A 16,251-nucleotide genomic window follows, 5' to 3' on the forward strand; every position below is an offset into this window, starting at 1 on the left:
CCGCGTGTACGTGCGTGTATCTGCGTGTACGTGTACGTGCGTGTATCTGCGTGTACGTGCGTGTACCCGCGTGTACGTGCGTGTACCTGCAGGTACGTGCGTGTATCATCGTGTACGTGCGTGTATCTGCGTGTACGTGCGTGTACGTGCGTGTACCCCCTCTGTGCGCGCCTGCCTGAGCAGCCATTGTTTACAAAATTGCCTAGCTTAGCCTCGTTTTCGTGCGTGACCCCAGGTCATGAATAATAATTAAGAAAGGTCTATAGCAGGCAAGCGTGACCGAGACTTGCGCCTATGCTTGATTAACGTGACTCAGTCAAATATACCTTCACACTTGCATCTTGTATTCAACGTAACCTTTTCTTGGTTTAATATACACTTTTACTACGAATGTAAGTTCAATGCGAAACTAACTTCACTCGTTGTTCTAGTATTAAACCTCAGATGGTCTCTAGATCTATTTAATCATGCGTTTAATAAACGAACATCGGCTGTAACATAATCAAACTACATGTGCAGTAGGACACTCACAGCCTTAGCTGCTTCTGCGTCCTCCGCTTTCTTTTCTGGCGGCTCCTTCGACTGCTGCTGAAGCCAGTGCTGATAGTTCTGTTCACACGGAAACAAGTGAACACACTTCATTAGCACTTCATTGCTAATGGAGAGTTACCACACCTCCCCAACGTGTACGTAATACAGTGCTTGCTTTGTTTTCAGTAAACGTGCTAAATGCATAGTTGTAACTTGCATAGATGATAAAGAGACAGATGATGATGATGATAATGACAGAGATAATGATAAGTATCTACTGCTATTTACATAATTCCGTAGTTAGTAGAACGGGGGGGGGGGCAACTGCCCCTCTTGTATCCCCCAGACAAATGTAGATAATATTGCAATGGCTAATGGCCACGGTCAACTCGCGGTGGACACAAACCGTGATGGCTTTACCCACCCCCTTCAATCTCAAGGAACAACGCGCAAGCTTTGTCCCCCCTCCCCCTAATCCCCTGTGATTCTAGACCCTGTGATCATCTGCATCGCTTCCGCATACAAACGAAGAACTCACAAACTTGTGTCGGTCTAGGTTGCAGTGTCTCACAAATTTCCACGGCGACGTGAACGTCTGATTGCATTGCTGGCAGCTCGGCCGCTGCTCTCTATTCTTACGCTGAAATTCAGCAAAACGATTCTCGCGTCCAATCTGCGTGTAAATGCCGCCTCGCCTCCCCGACTGCAAGCAAGCCAATGCTGGCTGGTGCACACACTTTAACTTAGATCAATATCCAGACCATATAAACATGTAAGGTGGTGGCCTGAGAGGAAGTTTGCTAACCGAGATGGTTTCCAACTGCACAGCATTTCTAATAGCCACTCTTTTCTCAACGTATTTTGAGATTTGTTTGGAATTAGTTTGTAGAAAATATAGTTATATTAAAATTCAAGTCGAGTCCTTGACTGGTAAGTAGAACATTATATGGACGTAGGGACAGTATGCATACATATATAAGGACACACTGGATCTATCAAAAAGTGTCTTTTTTCTTATACTGCTAGTTTTCCAATGCACATTCAATCAAATAACAACTACTTGTGAAATATGATCAGTTTTCACTAGCCAGTGATCACCACCGTTGTTGCTGACGTTATTCTCGTTTTGTTTTGCTGCTGCTGGTAGTAAAATCCTAGAAAAAATTTCTGACTAACGAACAAGAGTGTGCTTGAATCAAACTTCCATCAACATTCGACACACTTGAAACGTTCCAGGAAATTTCAAATAACGGCTTGAAATAATATTTGCTACACATTTGCTTCAGTAGAGTAAATAATGATAACGAACATGGGAAAGAGACCATAGGCGGGTTTGAACCCTGCATTGCGAATTACTAAATGTATCATTCAACTCATGCATTTTACGATTCCCTAGTTAATCAAAGATTCTTTACTTCATGTGCTTCAATATTTGTCAATTGAGGTTTGAATCTAAAGTCATGTACCCACATTAAACACCGGAACAGGCATACCCTTTAAAAATGTACCCTATATGCTAAATACAAACATGATCACATATATTTCTTTCATCGGATATCGCAAACAAGAATTCAGGCAGTGTCGCCCCCAAAGTCAAAAGGATTCTAGGACAACTACCCCCCAGACAATTACCCCCCTAGGACAACTACCACCCAGTCTACTGCCACCAGGACAACTACCCCCATAAGACAATTACACCCGTAGGACAACCCTAACCCTAACCCTAGGGGGGGTAGTTGTCCGGGGGGTAGTTGTCCGGGTGGCAGTTGTCCGGGTGGGAGTTGTCCTAGGGGGGCAATTGTCCGGGTGGTAGTTGTCCGCGAGGTAGTTCTCCAGGGGGTAGTCGTCCGGATACGAGTCTAAAGGTCACCAGACGGCTATTATTCGCATACTAGCAGAGTGCATTCTATTGTTCTTTGAAAGAAGTCATGACGAATGTGGGTCCTCTGATAGAATGGCTTCCTAGATAGAATTTGCCCTGTAACTTCTATTTTCACATTAAGAGTGCACTTTTCTAGTGAAATCGTATCCTGAATGTAAAGAACATATGTCAAGCCACATGAACTCGAGCCACGATTGTGCAGATGCCTAAGACCAGTTTTACTCTACGAGCAAAGAAGAAAATCAAACATGTCTCTTGCCCTCTAGTGTTGACCAGTAAATGGCTTTTCAAATCACTCTTTCTCTTGACTACATGATGAATATGAACACTCAAAGTAAGGCTGGCACAAAACATTTTTCCCCAAAGCCCAAACAGGAAACCCAGTCGGACGACAGCCTATAATGCTGACCGAGGCCTATTTTTTCACAATGTCAAAAACTAGGTAAAGCTATTCTGATAGGCGTGCCTACATCAGATGAGCTGAACATACAGGCTACAGCCTCATCTGTAAATATGTACATATGCTAGTATCACAACCCAGGTTTATAAATTTGCATCAATCGTACCTGCACTATATGAAGGTTATATTACTTGGAATATGTCTCCAATATTTACTTAAAATTTATTTAAAATTTCAAGCCAGCATGCACAATCAATTTAATTTTAATTATGCAATTTCTAATCTCACTACTCAATATTCATCATTCATAAAATTAAGTAAATTAATTTGTAATTACACTTATAATTATGTAATATTTATTTATGGATGGTTTATCTCTCTCTTAACCCTTGAGCCATCTTGAGTTTTCATAAGGTGTTAACGATTTTTAATCATTCAATTTATATTCTACCCATGCTTGGTTTATTCTGTTATTCTATACACACTTACACCTAAACGGTAATCGGTATCCGTGTGAATTTTCAAATTATATACAGCATGATACCTTGTGTTCCTTTGTCCTTCGATGCTCTATCAGGGGTTCAGTGAACGTCACCTGACACACTTTGCAGAACAATGGCTTCTTCCTATAAAAATAATTGCCAGCGATTGTCACACATTTGCCATGTATCTATTGCCATCAGTATCAACTTGCCAGTGCCAATAAGGCTTTTGGCCTCTATTTTACATCGTGTTAGATATTTATCCCAACTAACCATAAAATCACTTATTATTATACTTATTTATTATTGAAGGCCATTATTAGAAACGCATCAATTCTACGATAACGATAAATATTATTATAACACACGAATAAGGATATTACTAAGACTGTAAACAAGTAAAATGACGTAAGACAAAACAAGTAAAATGATTCTGACCACCACGGCTCCCTGGTCTGTAGCGACAATAGCGACCCCCTACCCCTTAACTCTACCCTCGAGCAGTACTCACGGCTCAGGCAGCTGCGCACTCTCGTTCTTTATCTGCACTTGGATGATCGATCCAACGGCCGGCACGTTGGCGGCGTCATCCGCAGAGTTCGCCTCCGACTGGAATGAGAGTAATGATGTGCAGTTAGGAGATGGCTGTCATATGCTACGACTCAAATGTAATAGCAGAGTTCTTGATGACTTTGTGATTACAGGGATTTGGCAGATGGACCAAACCCATATATATGCGTTTGTTGCATGTAGATCATATATACAGGGGTAGAAATTAACTTTTGAATGCGACAGTCCAACGGACTCCCTACTTACAAAAAGAGGAAGTCCGCAGCAAAATGAGGGAGTCTGCAGTCTGAGGTTCAAAATTAAAGATATTAACAATAACGCATATGCTTATTTTTAAGATTCATGCGGTTGCACGTCTGCCAAATTTTCTTTGAACAGTAGCTGAAAAAATACGGTAATTCCACGAGGCCGTGCTCCGGAACGAACTAGTTAGTATGGCAGAATTTTCAGGGAGTCACACGGACTCCTGCATATGTCAAACGAAGTCCGACAGTAAATCAGGGAGTATTTGACTCTGGACTCCTGTTAATTTCGCACCCTGTATATATATATATATAAATGCGTTTGTTGCATGTAGATCTATATATATATATATTCAGGAAAGCTTTAGTTTTAAACAGGCAGGTTTTGGCAAAACGAATCACGAAAATTCCAGACATTCGACGTAACGGAAAATCGTCGACGCGCGCGCACGGTCATAGATTTCAATCATCTGAGTCTCGTCCTCGGCTAGAATTCCTCGCGCACACCTTCTTGGTGTTGCCTGCCGTGGCATTGCCTTTGCTTGCGTTGGCGGCGTTGTCTTCTTTCAGCTGCACGAGTCTCTGCGAGATCTCAGCGTGATTCTTCCTGATTTCCTCGATGCGCAGTTTGTGGCGGTTACCCTGCATGTGCTGCATGAAGTTCTGCGGGTAGAGGATAAACACATGGGGCAGTGTTACAGTGAGTGCACGCACACACACACACACACACACACACACACACACGCTTGCTCGAATGAACGAACGCACACACGCACGCACGCGTGCAGACATGTATGCTTGCCCATACGAACACACACACGCCCATCTATGCATGAACACACACACTCTCACCTACATATGAACACACATATCTGCCCACCTATGAATGAACACACACCTACCCACACGTGCACACAGACACACGGACAAATACACATGCACCAACGCACCCACTCACACACGCAGAGACATAAGCAAGACACCCAGACGCACATGCGCTCGCTCACACGCACTCACACACGCACGCATGCTCTACAACGACGATTTCACGAAGCACTTCTTGGTGTTTATGTGACTCACCAACTGCGTGTTACTGGTCACCTCGCACGCGGGACAGTACAACTTGTCATTCTTTATCGCTTTCTGGAAAAAAACACAATAGAATGAGATTTTTTCAAGCTTTTACTCACTGTTATTTCTTTAATGCAAAAGTTTCGATTACGTGCACTGGTTAGTGGTTACCAAGGAATGCTAGAAAAAGTTAGCAAGGAATTCAACAACGATGATAATAGGCGATAAGGTAAAGTTTATCATACAGCGCATACCTCTCAACAGAGAGGCAGCAGTGATAAAATTAAGTAGAATATAGCTACACTTTTCCTATTTTCAATGAGCGATTGATCACCTTCTTTTTCTTTTTGGATATTTTGGTATCCACATCCCTTTTCTCCGCCTCGTCAGTAATCATGGTGGCAGTGGTATCTCTCCTCCTCTCCCACGAATACACACTACTCTGTGTCAGTGAATAATTCATCGATTACTTCGTGCATCGACATCCGGCCACTTCCTCTGCAGTGCAACTCTTCATGGAAATATACCGTTATGTAGAAAAATACTCGACTTCCAGCCTTAAGGTCAAGACACACTGCAGCGACAGCGACCGACCGTAACGACAAACGACAAAAGTCGCGGCGACTGGCGCAAACACACTGCAGCGACAGCGACCGACGTCAGGTCAAAGTTCACCCAGCAATTGCCACAATGGTACACATCATCACATGAACAAATATACGCAGCAAATTATCATGTACTGTACGTACTCACTGTGTCTAGCTTGCCACAGCTTGCACGCTTTGGTTAGACTGGTTCGCGGCCCCATTGTTTGTGACATGCGGCACGAGTTTAGCGCCGGAGACCAGTCTACGTCTTGGCTAGCATTATGGGTAATTTATGACGTAATCGTTATGTCACGTGCCGATTGAAACGGCTGCGATTGGCTATTTGTAAAATGTCGCTCGCGACTGTCGCTGGAGAATAGAAACGTTCCTAAATATTTTTGTGGTTGAGGTTGTCGCCGGTCGTTGTCGCGTGTGTGTGCAATATCTCAGAGGAAACAATAGTTTCAAATTTTCTGAAAAGTCGTTTGTCGTTACGGTCGGTCGCTGTCGCTGCAGTGGGAACCTACTCGCTACACAAACAACTAGCCGTACCTCTGACGTTGGATCGGCGGGATCGTACGGCTCCTGACTGTACGCTCCCGCCTGGGGAAGCTCCGGTCCGTACGTCACCATGGCCCTCTTCGCCGCAGGACCCTCCTCCCCGTTGCCTCGGGATTCCTCCGTGCCGGGAGGCAGCGGTTCCAAGCGCATCCCCATCAAGGGCTACTTTCCGGAAGAGAAAAACGATCGAGGGTTTCACGGGGACCCACGTTCTAGCCGTGTATCTAGTGTGTAAAGCCGCACCGTACCTCCCCCCACGACTCCATCTACCCACCGAATTTTCGCCGCACACGGTCGCGCGAAATACGCTCACGAATTATCGGTCACGCTACAACATTTCGCGATCGGGTGATCTCGCAGGATTCTTTCGCTGCCAACAGATGGCACCACTTGCCTAACATCCTAGCAGCCTCTTTCGACTGCCGACTAGCTTTCACCGATAGCGCCGGCGACACCGACTCGCCGTGCCGACGCGTTACCGCCGTTGCCGTGCCGACGCGTTACCGCCGTTGCCGGGCCGACGCGTTACCGCCGTTGTCGTGCCGACGCGTTACCGCCATTGCCGTGCCGACGCGGCACAGACTCGCCGTGCCGATTCGTTACCGCCATTGCCGATTTAACGCGGTTACCTGAGGGCCTTCAATCCTGACATTTTGGACGTGTGGGGACGACGGGCCGAAGTGCCTCGGTCCCATCCCTTCTGAACCTCGCACTCGGTGATTCGACGGTGGATTGCTGAGTAGCGGCCGCTTATGTTTCTTTGGCATCGGACCGCCGGAGCTACCCCTCATAGGACCGCCACCTCCCATTGGGCCACCCATTGGTCCACCCATTGGACCACCCTGGCCACCCATTGGACCACCATGGCCACCCATTGGACCACCCTGGCCACCCATTGGACCACCCTGGCCACCCATTGGACCACCCTGACCACCCATTGGGCCACCCATTGGACCACCCTGGCCACCCATTGGACCACCCTGGCCACCCATTAGTCGACCGATTGGACCACCATGGCCAACCATTGGTCCTCCCATTGGTCCACCCATTGGACCACCCATTGGACCATCCATTGGCCCTCCCATCGGACCACCCTGGCCACCGGGTGGTCCACCCATTGGCCCTCCCATCGGACCACCCTGGCCACCCATTGGCCCTCCCATTGGACCACCCTGGCCACCCATTGGTCTTCCCATTGGACCATCCTGGCCACCCATTGGTCCTCCCATTGGACCATGCTGGCCACCCATTGGTCCTCCCATTGGACCACGCTGGCCACCCATTGGTCCTCCCATTGGACCACCCTGGCCACTCATTGGCTCCTGCCCATTGGGACCGATCCTGGCCACCATTGTCTCCCATTGGACCATGCTGGCCCATTGGTCCTCCCATTGGACCACGCTGGCCACCCATTGGCACTCCCAATTGGACCACCCTGTCCACCATTGGACCACCCTGTCCACCCATGACCACCCTGTCCACCCATTGGACCACCCTGTCCACCCATTGGACCACCCTGTCCACCCCATTGGCCCTCCCGGTCCGACCATTTGACCGCCTGGTCCCATCATCTGACCGCGGGGCGGTACGCCAGGCATCATCGACGCTCCTGCATGTTCATCTGATTACCATCATGCTCATGTCTCCCATTACTCTGCCGACAGATGAAGAACACAACAAACTGCCACTGACGGTCTGGCGACTCGCGACGAATGCAACGAAACCGGAGTCAAGATGTTTGATCCATATTCATCGATAGTTGAACGAGAATGTATGCTGTACCAAATATTTCGCATGAATTGAGCATCTCCTTGAATGAAGGAAAGGCAGCACATAGCCAATCGTCAGTGCGATAGGCGCATTCTAAAAACACGGCTTGGTTACTAAGTGGCACAAAGGAATTGAATGAAACTGTAGTTTATTTCTGGTGTTATAAATTGAGTGATGCATTCCACTGCTACCTTACGCAGAAGTTATGATTGATAATGTAAACATTATGACTATTTGTGAATAAGTCACACACACTTGCATTACAAATTGTCTGAACGTTTAATGTTGCCAAACAAACGAATTTACAATGCAATGAATATATTCACTATAGAATCAAATAACAGTATAACATGTTATAGCTACAATTACGCACACAAGAACCACATATTTTGGTACACCATTATTGCACAATTACACACAAACCTATGTTTAGAGAACCCCTCTATAGATGAGAGAATAGAAACTTGTCGATAATGACACTTTGCACATTTGGCATTTACCTCTGAGACCCTTAAATACAAGATACTGTATAAATACTGTAAAGCTAAAACTATTAAATACTGTATAATACTGTTTAAAATACCTGTGTTAGCATGCCATCACTACGAAGTCGTTAGACAGCATGCGTGAATAATGAACCTCGTACAGGGTCGATATATAAGATGCTAACCTGGTTAGGCATCATGTCGCCCATAGACTGCATCTGATTGCCGGGGAAGCCCCCGCACATGCCCTGGTTCGGCATCACCATGTTGCCTCCTGCTCCACGACCGATCCGTCGGGCATCAACTGTCCCATCTGAAAGCACACAAGCAGCATTAGTAGATGATCTAAACATCCCTCGCGAGAGCGAGAAGCGTCGATCCGTCACGAACTCGCTCCGCGGTCGCTCGCAACCTTCGCGAATTCACCGCGATTGCCGACGATATCTGTGTGTTCTGTCGTTGGGAATATTGTTCGTACCGGTACTACGGCGGTGTTGGCCTGCTGCGTGTGAAGTCATTCTCGCACGGCGACAATTGTTAGCGACGTAAAAGACCGTATGTTCGTGCATGGACGTGGATCATTTATTCGCGACGTCCGGTTGTGTGCATCAGCCTTCACACTCACGCACACATCACACCGCGCCATACACAGTAATACACAAAACATGTGTGCATGTACACGTATACACAGACACCCCGATACACACATCACTCACGCACATGCACGCACACACGCGCGCGCTCATTCACATCACGCACAAATACAGCGCACACACCCACACACACACACGGCCCTACGCTCGACCAACAATTCCATATTCACACGCCATGAGGCGACTTCTGACGAGTTAATCCGACGCGCAACCGCTGCAGCATACCTGCGGCATGCCGCTGACGTCGTAGCCATCCCCGTCGGTTTCCCCATCATGTTGCACGGCGGCTGGCATCATCGAGCCGTCGGGCATCATGGCGGCCCTGGCTCGCGCCGCGGGTAGTCTGTAGTTGACGCTGGACATGTTCATTCCCGCTTCCCATGTTGCTTGTGCTGGTCGTCATGTTTGCCGGCCGTTGTTCATCACCTCTGAACCGTCGCCACTAGCACGCGCAAGAACACGCTGCACATCAGAGGTTCGCCTCTCCAGAAAAAGCAAGGCGATTATATCACCGAGCTATCGTGACGATGGCATAGACGTGGAATAAAGTAGGTAGGTTATTGGAAGTTGCGCCCACACTTCCTAATACTAACAACAAGAGCCGCAGAGCGTCTGGGCTCATCTGAGGTCTGTTGCTACGGTTATAAACGTAACATTTAAAGTCGCTGCGTAGTGACACCTTTGTTAGGCGCAGATATGCAGATACGCAGTTGCGTACACATCCTTTTCAGCAACCTTCTGGCATTCTGGCATACCTCCCAAATCCCAATGTGTTGATACAAATCGAGGTGCCTGAAACTCCTGTTTTATGGTGCATTGCTGACACAAATCAATGTTAACTCCTCCCTCTTGAGGGTCAAAAGGTTATCTGACACTTACTCTTCGCATGTCAACGGAAAGTACATTTCATGGTCCTTTCAATAAAGCCATAAAAATGGTAGGTCATCGCTGAAACAAAAAGTTTTCCAATCGCTCCGTCAGACCATGTCCTTAGAAATTTCTAGAAATCTGCCCTGTGCCCCATTGACCTTTGACCTGTGACCTCCAATTTCAGCACAGTGGTGGCTTTCCTACCATGATGCTATACACCGACTATCACGAGCCTAGTTCGAGCCGTTTAGATTTGTGCCGCAATTCTGCATTTCCTCCCTATACCTAAGTTAAGGGGGAATGTTCCCCCTTCTTTTACACCTTCTACCTTTGACCTTTGACCCCCATCTTCGACATCCCAACTCGTTTTCGGATTACCCCCCCCACGTCCGACTTTCGAATCCGTACGTCGAGCCGTTTAGATTTGTGCCAAACTGTTGACAGACGGACGCACGGACGGACGCACGCACCGCAACGCACGCACGCACTCACGGACAATCATGCGATTCTACAAGCTGCATCTGACTACGTCAAATGAGCTAATAATTGTATACATCGACCAAACACCTACGTAATTTGGGAGCTATGGTAAAGGTGTAGCAACACATGCTTACAAAGATTCATATTGGAAGCCTCATAATCAATTTTATTCCCTGCATGAATTCTAAATGTATCTTTTGTTGGAAGTTATAATCTACAATGTTCTACATACCTGCTACATGCTAATGATCAATATGTAAGTGTGAAAATAATCTTTATTTTAAAATTGACAAGGCACAGAAATCCAAGCGTGGAACTGATGTTATGGTTACATAACCTTTTATACTAATTATTGCTAGCACTAACAGTTAAGCTACACAGGTGATAGCATGTCAGCCAAGAACTTAAAAACCAATCACACATGTGCTTACTGTCATAAAATAATGTGTGGCGTATCCATACGTTGTTCTAGCTGAAGCTCGATGCCCATTGCTGAGCGCCATGTTTGCATCTGTTCATCCATGATCACGCATCTGCCTTTTGAGGTCCATAGTTCATTCCTGGACCCTGCAACAACCAATGAACGTACGAAGCAGTAATAGTTAGACTAAACGGAATAACAAATGTGGCTCAATAAATCAGGACAAGTGGCCGCCAGAGCGACAGCGCTCATCTAACCGTCTACTGCGGTGACTCTGTGGTGGAGTGGTGGGATTCTAGTAAACCCTGGTCGCAAATGTGCTTCACATACACGCCGAACAGTGTGAATGCACAGGGATGGTATCAGGGAACGCTTCTCAAAAGGAATGTTCGTTGGATCGTTATGAGTGGGGGGGGGGGGGGGGGGGGGGGGGGGGGGGGGGGGGGGGGGGGCGGGGGGTAAGGTTGCCCACGAGATGGCGCGTACGTTTAAGTGTCTTTCAGATCTAAGATGGAAGCTCCCATCGTACGTAGTAGCAACAACTATTGCAGACAGACATACGGTAAAGCACTCATCCATTTACACTACGCAAGCCTACAGGCTGCAATAGAGAGCTGCCCCCTGTAACAATTATGCCCAAAGGCAAAAAAAAACCCTACAAAACAAAGTTTGCCTACTATCACCGCACATGCACGTGCGCAGTGCCACTGGCAGTGCATACGTTACATGTCACATACTGACACGTATAGAATGGCCATAGAAATTATGAGCGATTTAAGGAGGCATAAACACTTCTTTCAACGAAATTAGCTTTTGAATTTCCACTGTGACATGTAAGCCTCATACACCAAGGGCATGTATAGATTCTACTAGCAAACCGCGCCAGTCAAATTCTTTTCTAACGACAGTAACAAATCCATGCTTTAACGCCTCCTCGTGAGGTGTCAAAAGGTTATCCGACACTTACTCTTCGCATGTCAGCAGAAAGGACATTTTCATGGTCCTTTCATAAAGCCATAAAAATGCTTAGTCACCGCTGAAACCAAAAAAGTTTTTCAATCGCTCGTCCAGACGCATGTCTCAGAAAATGTGCTAAATCTGCCCTGTGCCCATTGACCTTTGACCTGTGACCTCCAATTTCGCAGCAGTGCATGCTTCCTACGATTGATCTAATACACCGCACTCTCACGAGGCCTAGTCGAGCCGTTTAGATTTGTGGCGTCGGCAATTCTGGCATTTCCTCGCTATACTGTAATTAAGGAGTGATGTTCCCCCTTTTTACACCTCTTGACTTTGACCTCTGACGCCCCAGCTTTCGACATCCAACTCGTTTTGACGATTCCCCCCAACCGACGCCGAATATCGTGACCGTACGTCGAGCGGTTAAGATTTGTGGCCCACTGTTGACGGACGGAGGGACGGACGGACGACCGACGAACGGACGGAACGATCCTCGATTCTACAAGGCTGCATCTGACTATGTCAGATGAGGGCTAATAAATACTACTTAGATGTGTTTCGCACTTGTTAAGTACACGAGTTTTGACATTTTGAAATCGTACACTCTATAAAACGCAGATAGAAAATATTTATTAAAACCACCTGTATAGTAATGCATACCTTTTAGAAGTCGATTTTTAATACATGCTGCTACTCATGATCCGTGACATGTAATATGCTATTTACAAGTTAACTGCTGGGGAAAGCACTTTCACGGCATAATAATCTAATTAATCTACCAATTGCTGATATTCCTGCACATTTTGTGTACACCAGTCTGATTTACTTCGCCCCTGCAGACCCTGCAACAAACCTTTAGGCACAAAACACACGAGTAAATAATACATACGTGTCAATTGAACTATGGAATTATCGAAGCACAAGAAGGTAAACGCATAGGCAAGCTTGAACTAGGCGACATAACGCCTATAACAACACCTAATTTCCTTCAGCACCCAGTACAAAGTCGTACACAGTTTGTATATATGAAAGTTCATCAGGTACCAATCATGATTTTTGCACTAATTAGTATTTTTAATTTGGCAACTTTTATTCTCATATGATATTCATTGTGGGGCACATTATTTCATTCTTCAGCAAAATCTAAGCAGTTACGGCCCTGTGAATCCCCACGCAAACCACCTACACGGCACACCGCATACTCCCATGGCGTAGAGCTGAGTTGTGAAGCCGTCAAAGACATATGTTAGCACTCACTTAATAAAAAACGCAGTGGCTGGAGGTACGGTAGCGCGTCGGTCGTTGAAGCCCCTTTTGCGTTAGGAGTTAGGGGTAGGATTAGGGTTAGGGTTAGGTTTAGGGTTATGGTTAGGGTTAGGTTTAGGGTTAGGGTTTAGGCGTTCTAGGCTCATCTCAAACTCTCAATCTGAATTTATTTCGCCAAGGCGTTATTTCGAAATCGGTGCGCACGCCGCCATCTTTGTCTCCAGCGGGTTAAGTATGAAGCAAATGAGCTCCAGTACGCCCGTAGCCTCGAGACATAAGATAACGGCTACCGTACCGTAGCCACTGCAATAAGAAGCGAGGTAGCTGTACGTCTAGTCTAACTGAGCAGCTGACGTATGAACATACGTGAAAAGGCACCTAACTATTTACCCACCGAAAGGCTTATTCCTGCTTGATTTGAATTATGGCTTTAATTTGAAAGTCGTTGTCTGCGGTACGAGGAGTGCAATATTAGCGGCTGTACGCTATTCTGGAGTGCCTCATCGTTTCAAGCTTGAAACTAGGTAGAAAAATATTACTTCATGTAATTTTGACAGTACGTGGTTGTTGCCAATGTGGTTGATCATATCATATACAATATAATAATATACAACCACATTGTTTGTATGTCATTTATTTTATGGTTTTGATAAAAACATGAAAGGTTACATAAACATTTCTTATTTTTTCCTCTCGAACAAAAAGCCAACATAAGTTATAACACCATGATTGTTAACCAGTTATACACCATTCGCCTAGCCACAAGTTCATTCTCCGCTTTTAACACTAACCGTTGGCGAGAGCCGGTTGGAGAGGCTGTGTGTTGGGCCGTGGTAAGCATCCCAGAGCCTGGTGGTTACATTCCGACCAAACAACAACTAGCATCTACACTTCAGCTGAGGCGTGAATAGCTCAGTACTATAGCCCGCGTACATTGACTGCCACAGGGCTATAGCACAAATTGTCGGCTGAAATACGGCAACTGCAATCTGTCACCACCTGTCCAACCGAAAAATGGATCGGCAAAACGCAAATTATGCGGGGCTTTTAACACTTCTCTTATCTACGTGGACATCTGCCTATCTTTTTGAACATTTACACCAATGTATTTATCCTTTTATTCCACAAAGTAAGCAATACTAAAACATTCCCGTTGAAATTCGTGCGTGGCGTACCGTGACGTCAGCCAGGTATTCGTATATACATGCCCATGTGTTTTGCCTAACAGATCCGGTGCATTATATTATACAATACCGTGAGACATCACCGTACGCACGCCAGATAATTTCAAACGGGAATTTCCAGCAGTAGTGGCTTACTTTGTTCGAATAAAAGGATAAATATCATGGTGTAAAGTGTGTAAAGTGTTCAAAAAGATAGGTGATATGTCCCACGTAGATAGATAAGTGTTAAAAACCGCCCCCGATAATTGTTGGGCGTTTTGCCATCCATTTTCGTGGGGACAGGTGTGACCGGTTGCAGTTGGTATTTCCAGGCTGACAATGTGCTATAGCCTGCGGCAGTCATGTACGAGCGGCTATTAGTACTAGAGTTACATTCGACAAATCAACACTAACTCTACACACCAGCGAAAAAATACACGGGAGGCGGCGAGCGATTCGCTCCGCGTCACTTCAAAGCGCTCCTGGTAACAACAATTACGACGAGGAAAATTTGGAAGCTACGAGAAAAAATGCTCCCCGTGCCGCCGGCAGCGTTATGACCCGTTCCTACAACGTAAGACAGCTAGGGTATCCAAAAACATCTAGAGCTGCATGAACTCCTCAACGCATGATTCGCCACACGAACAAAAACTCGCGACAGTCTAAGAAATCACTGTGTTTTTATAAGGCGTAACAATAAGTTTATATATCGCAGGTTATTGTGGAAGTTAGGGCAATGACAGTGACACCTGATACGCCGTACAATCAAAGCTGTTTTCTGAATTCGGTCACGTGAAAGTGGACTGTTTTTTATTCAGTAGATATTTAGAAGAAATGTACACTGTATATATTGAAGATTCTAGGCAGCTTGTAACTTTGGTTGGATGCTGGCGCAGCATTGATAGATCTATGCATGGGTAGGCGGCCGCGCCGGGCCGCCCGCCCGCCCGCCCCGCCCCGGCGCGCCGCGCGCGCCGCGCCCCGGCCCGCCCCCCGGCCCGCCCCGGCGCCCGCGCCGCCCGCCCGTGACTGGGGGAAGAGAAAAACGAAAGTAAAACCTTACCCAGAAGCCGCCCGACATTCCAGAGATTGAAACATTATTTGACCAAAACTCTAATTAAGTACATCAAGAGTTAATGAAGACACTATTTGATCAATGTTGTTAATTTGTCCAAATTTGTTATCTATGCCTGTTTTACTCCATGGTTATCTTTTTCAGACTAATTTTGTTAGCTCACTGCTAGTCCCAATAAGCCTGACCACAATTTTTGTGCAGGTCACGCAAACTTTCTGAAGTTGGTGGTGCCTGCTGTCCACTAGATTTTCAGGCCCGCCCCGCCCGCCCCCCCGCCCGCCCCCCCGGGCCCCCGAATTCGAACGCTTGCCGGTGCCGGCTCGACAAAACCCGCTTGCCGCGATGGAGCCGGGCAAAAAATTCTCCACGGGCAGGTAGGCTTGAAATTGCACTTCCCTGTTGGGGGGGGGAGAGAGAGGGGGGGGGGGGGGCAAGCAAGTTTTTTTTTATTGAATGGCTAGACATAACGAGATTGAATTAAAAAATCAATGCGAATGAGACAATGCAGTGCATGCAGCATACTTTGTACACAACAATGCATACAGCAACGATTAACCCGCCTCCGTGATTTTGTCCCATTAGGAATAATTTGTGACCTCGTCGATTTCGCCAAAGATAATCTTTGACTTTTGTTTGGGAAACACCTTACAGATAATGAGAACACAATTTCTGGCTTCTGAGACATTAATCAATTATTAGAGTCAGTGCATCACAAATTATGAAAATTTTAAGCAAAATCATTCAATGAAAAGTAGCTCTGGCTAAGCTCAAAATAGCTCCCG

The 16,251-nt window shown here is 46.3% G+C and overlaps 1 protein-coding gene across 4 annotated transcripts in view; it reads right to left on the bottom strand.

Annotated features, from left to right (window-relative positions):
- Nucleotides 1-7,197, bottom strand: part of LOC106808017 (zinc finger protein on ecdysone puffs-like) — a 27,018-nt gene extending 19,821 nt beyond the window's left edge. The window contains exons 1-9 of one of the 4 annotated variants that reach the window (XM_014810560.1): nt 6,956-7,197; nt 6,318-6,488; nt 5,513-5,620; nt 5,188-5,250; nt 4,615-4,770; nt 3,807-3,904; nt 3,358-3,439; nt 1,070-1,171; nt 532-609 (exon numbers count right to left, since the gene is read on the bottom strand). In XM_014810560.1, the coding sequence (XP_014666046.1) occupies nt 532-609; nt 1,070-1,171; nt 3,358-3,439; nt 3,807-3,904; nt 4,615-4,770; nt 5,188-5,250; nt 5,513-5,620; nt 6,318-6,488; nt 6,956-7,180 (1,083 nt within the window). In that variant the 5' untranslated portion in view covers nt 7,181-7,197. The remainder of the gene's footprint in view (nt 1-531; nt 610-1,069; nt 1,172-3,357; nt 3,440-3,806; nt 3,905-4,614; nt 4,771-5,187; nt 5,251-5,512; nt 5,621-6,317; nt 6,489-6,955) is intronic. The other 3 variants (XM_014810562.1, XM_014810561.1, XM_014810563.1) reach the window with 3 other exon arrangements.
- Between the last annotated feature and the right edge of the window lie 9,054 nt (nt 7,198-16,251).

This window comes from Priapulus caudatus, unplaced genomic scaffold, assembly GCF_000485595.1.
Source record: "Priapulus caudatus unplaced genomic scaffold, Priapulus_caudatus-5.0.1 Scaffold248, whole genome shotgun sequence".
NCBI lineage: Eukaryota > Metazoa > Priapulida > Priapulimorpha > Priapulimorphida > Priapulidae > Priapulus > Priapulus caudatus.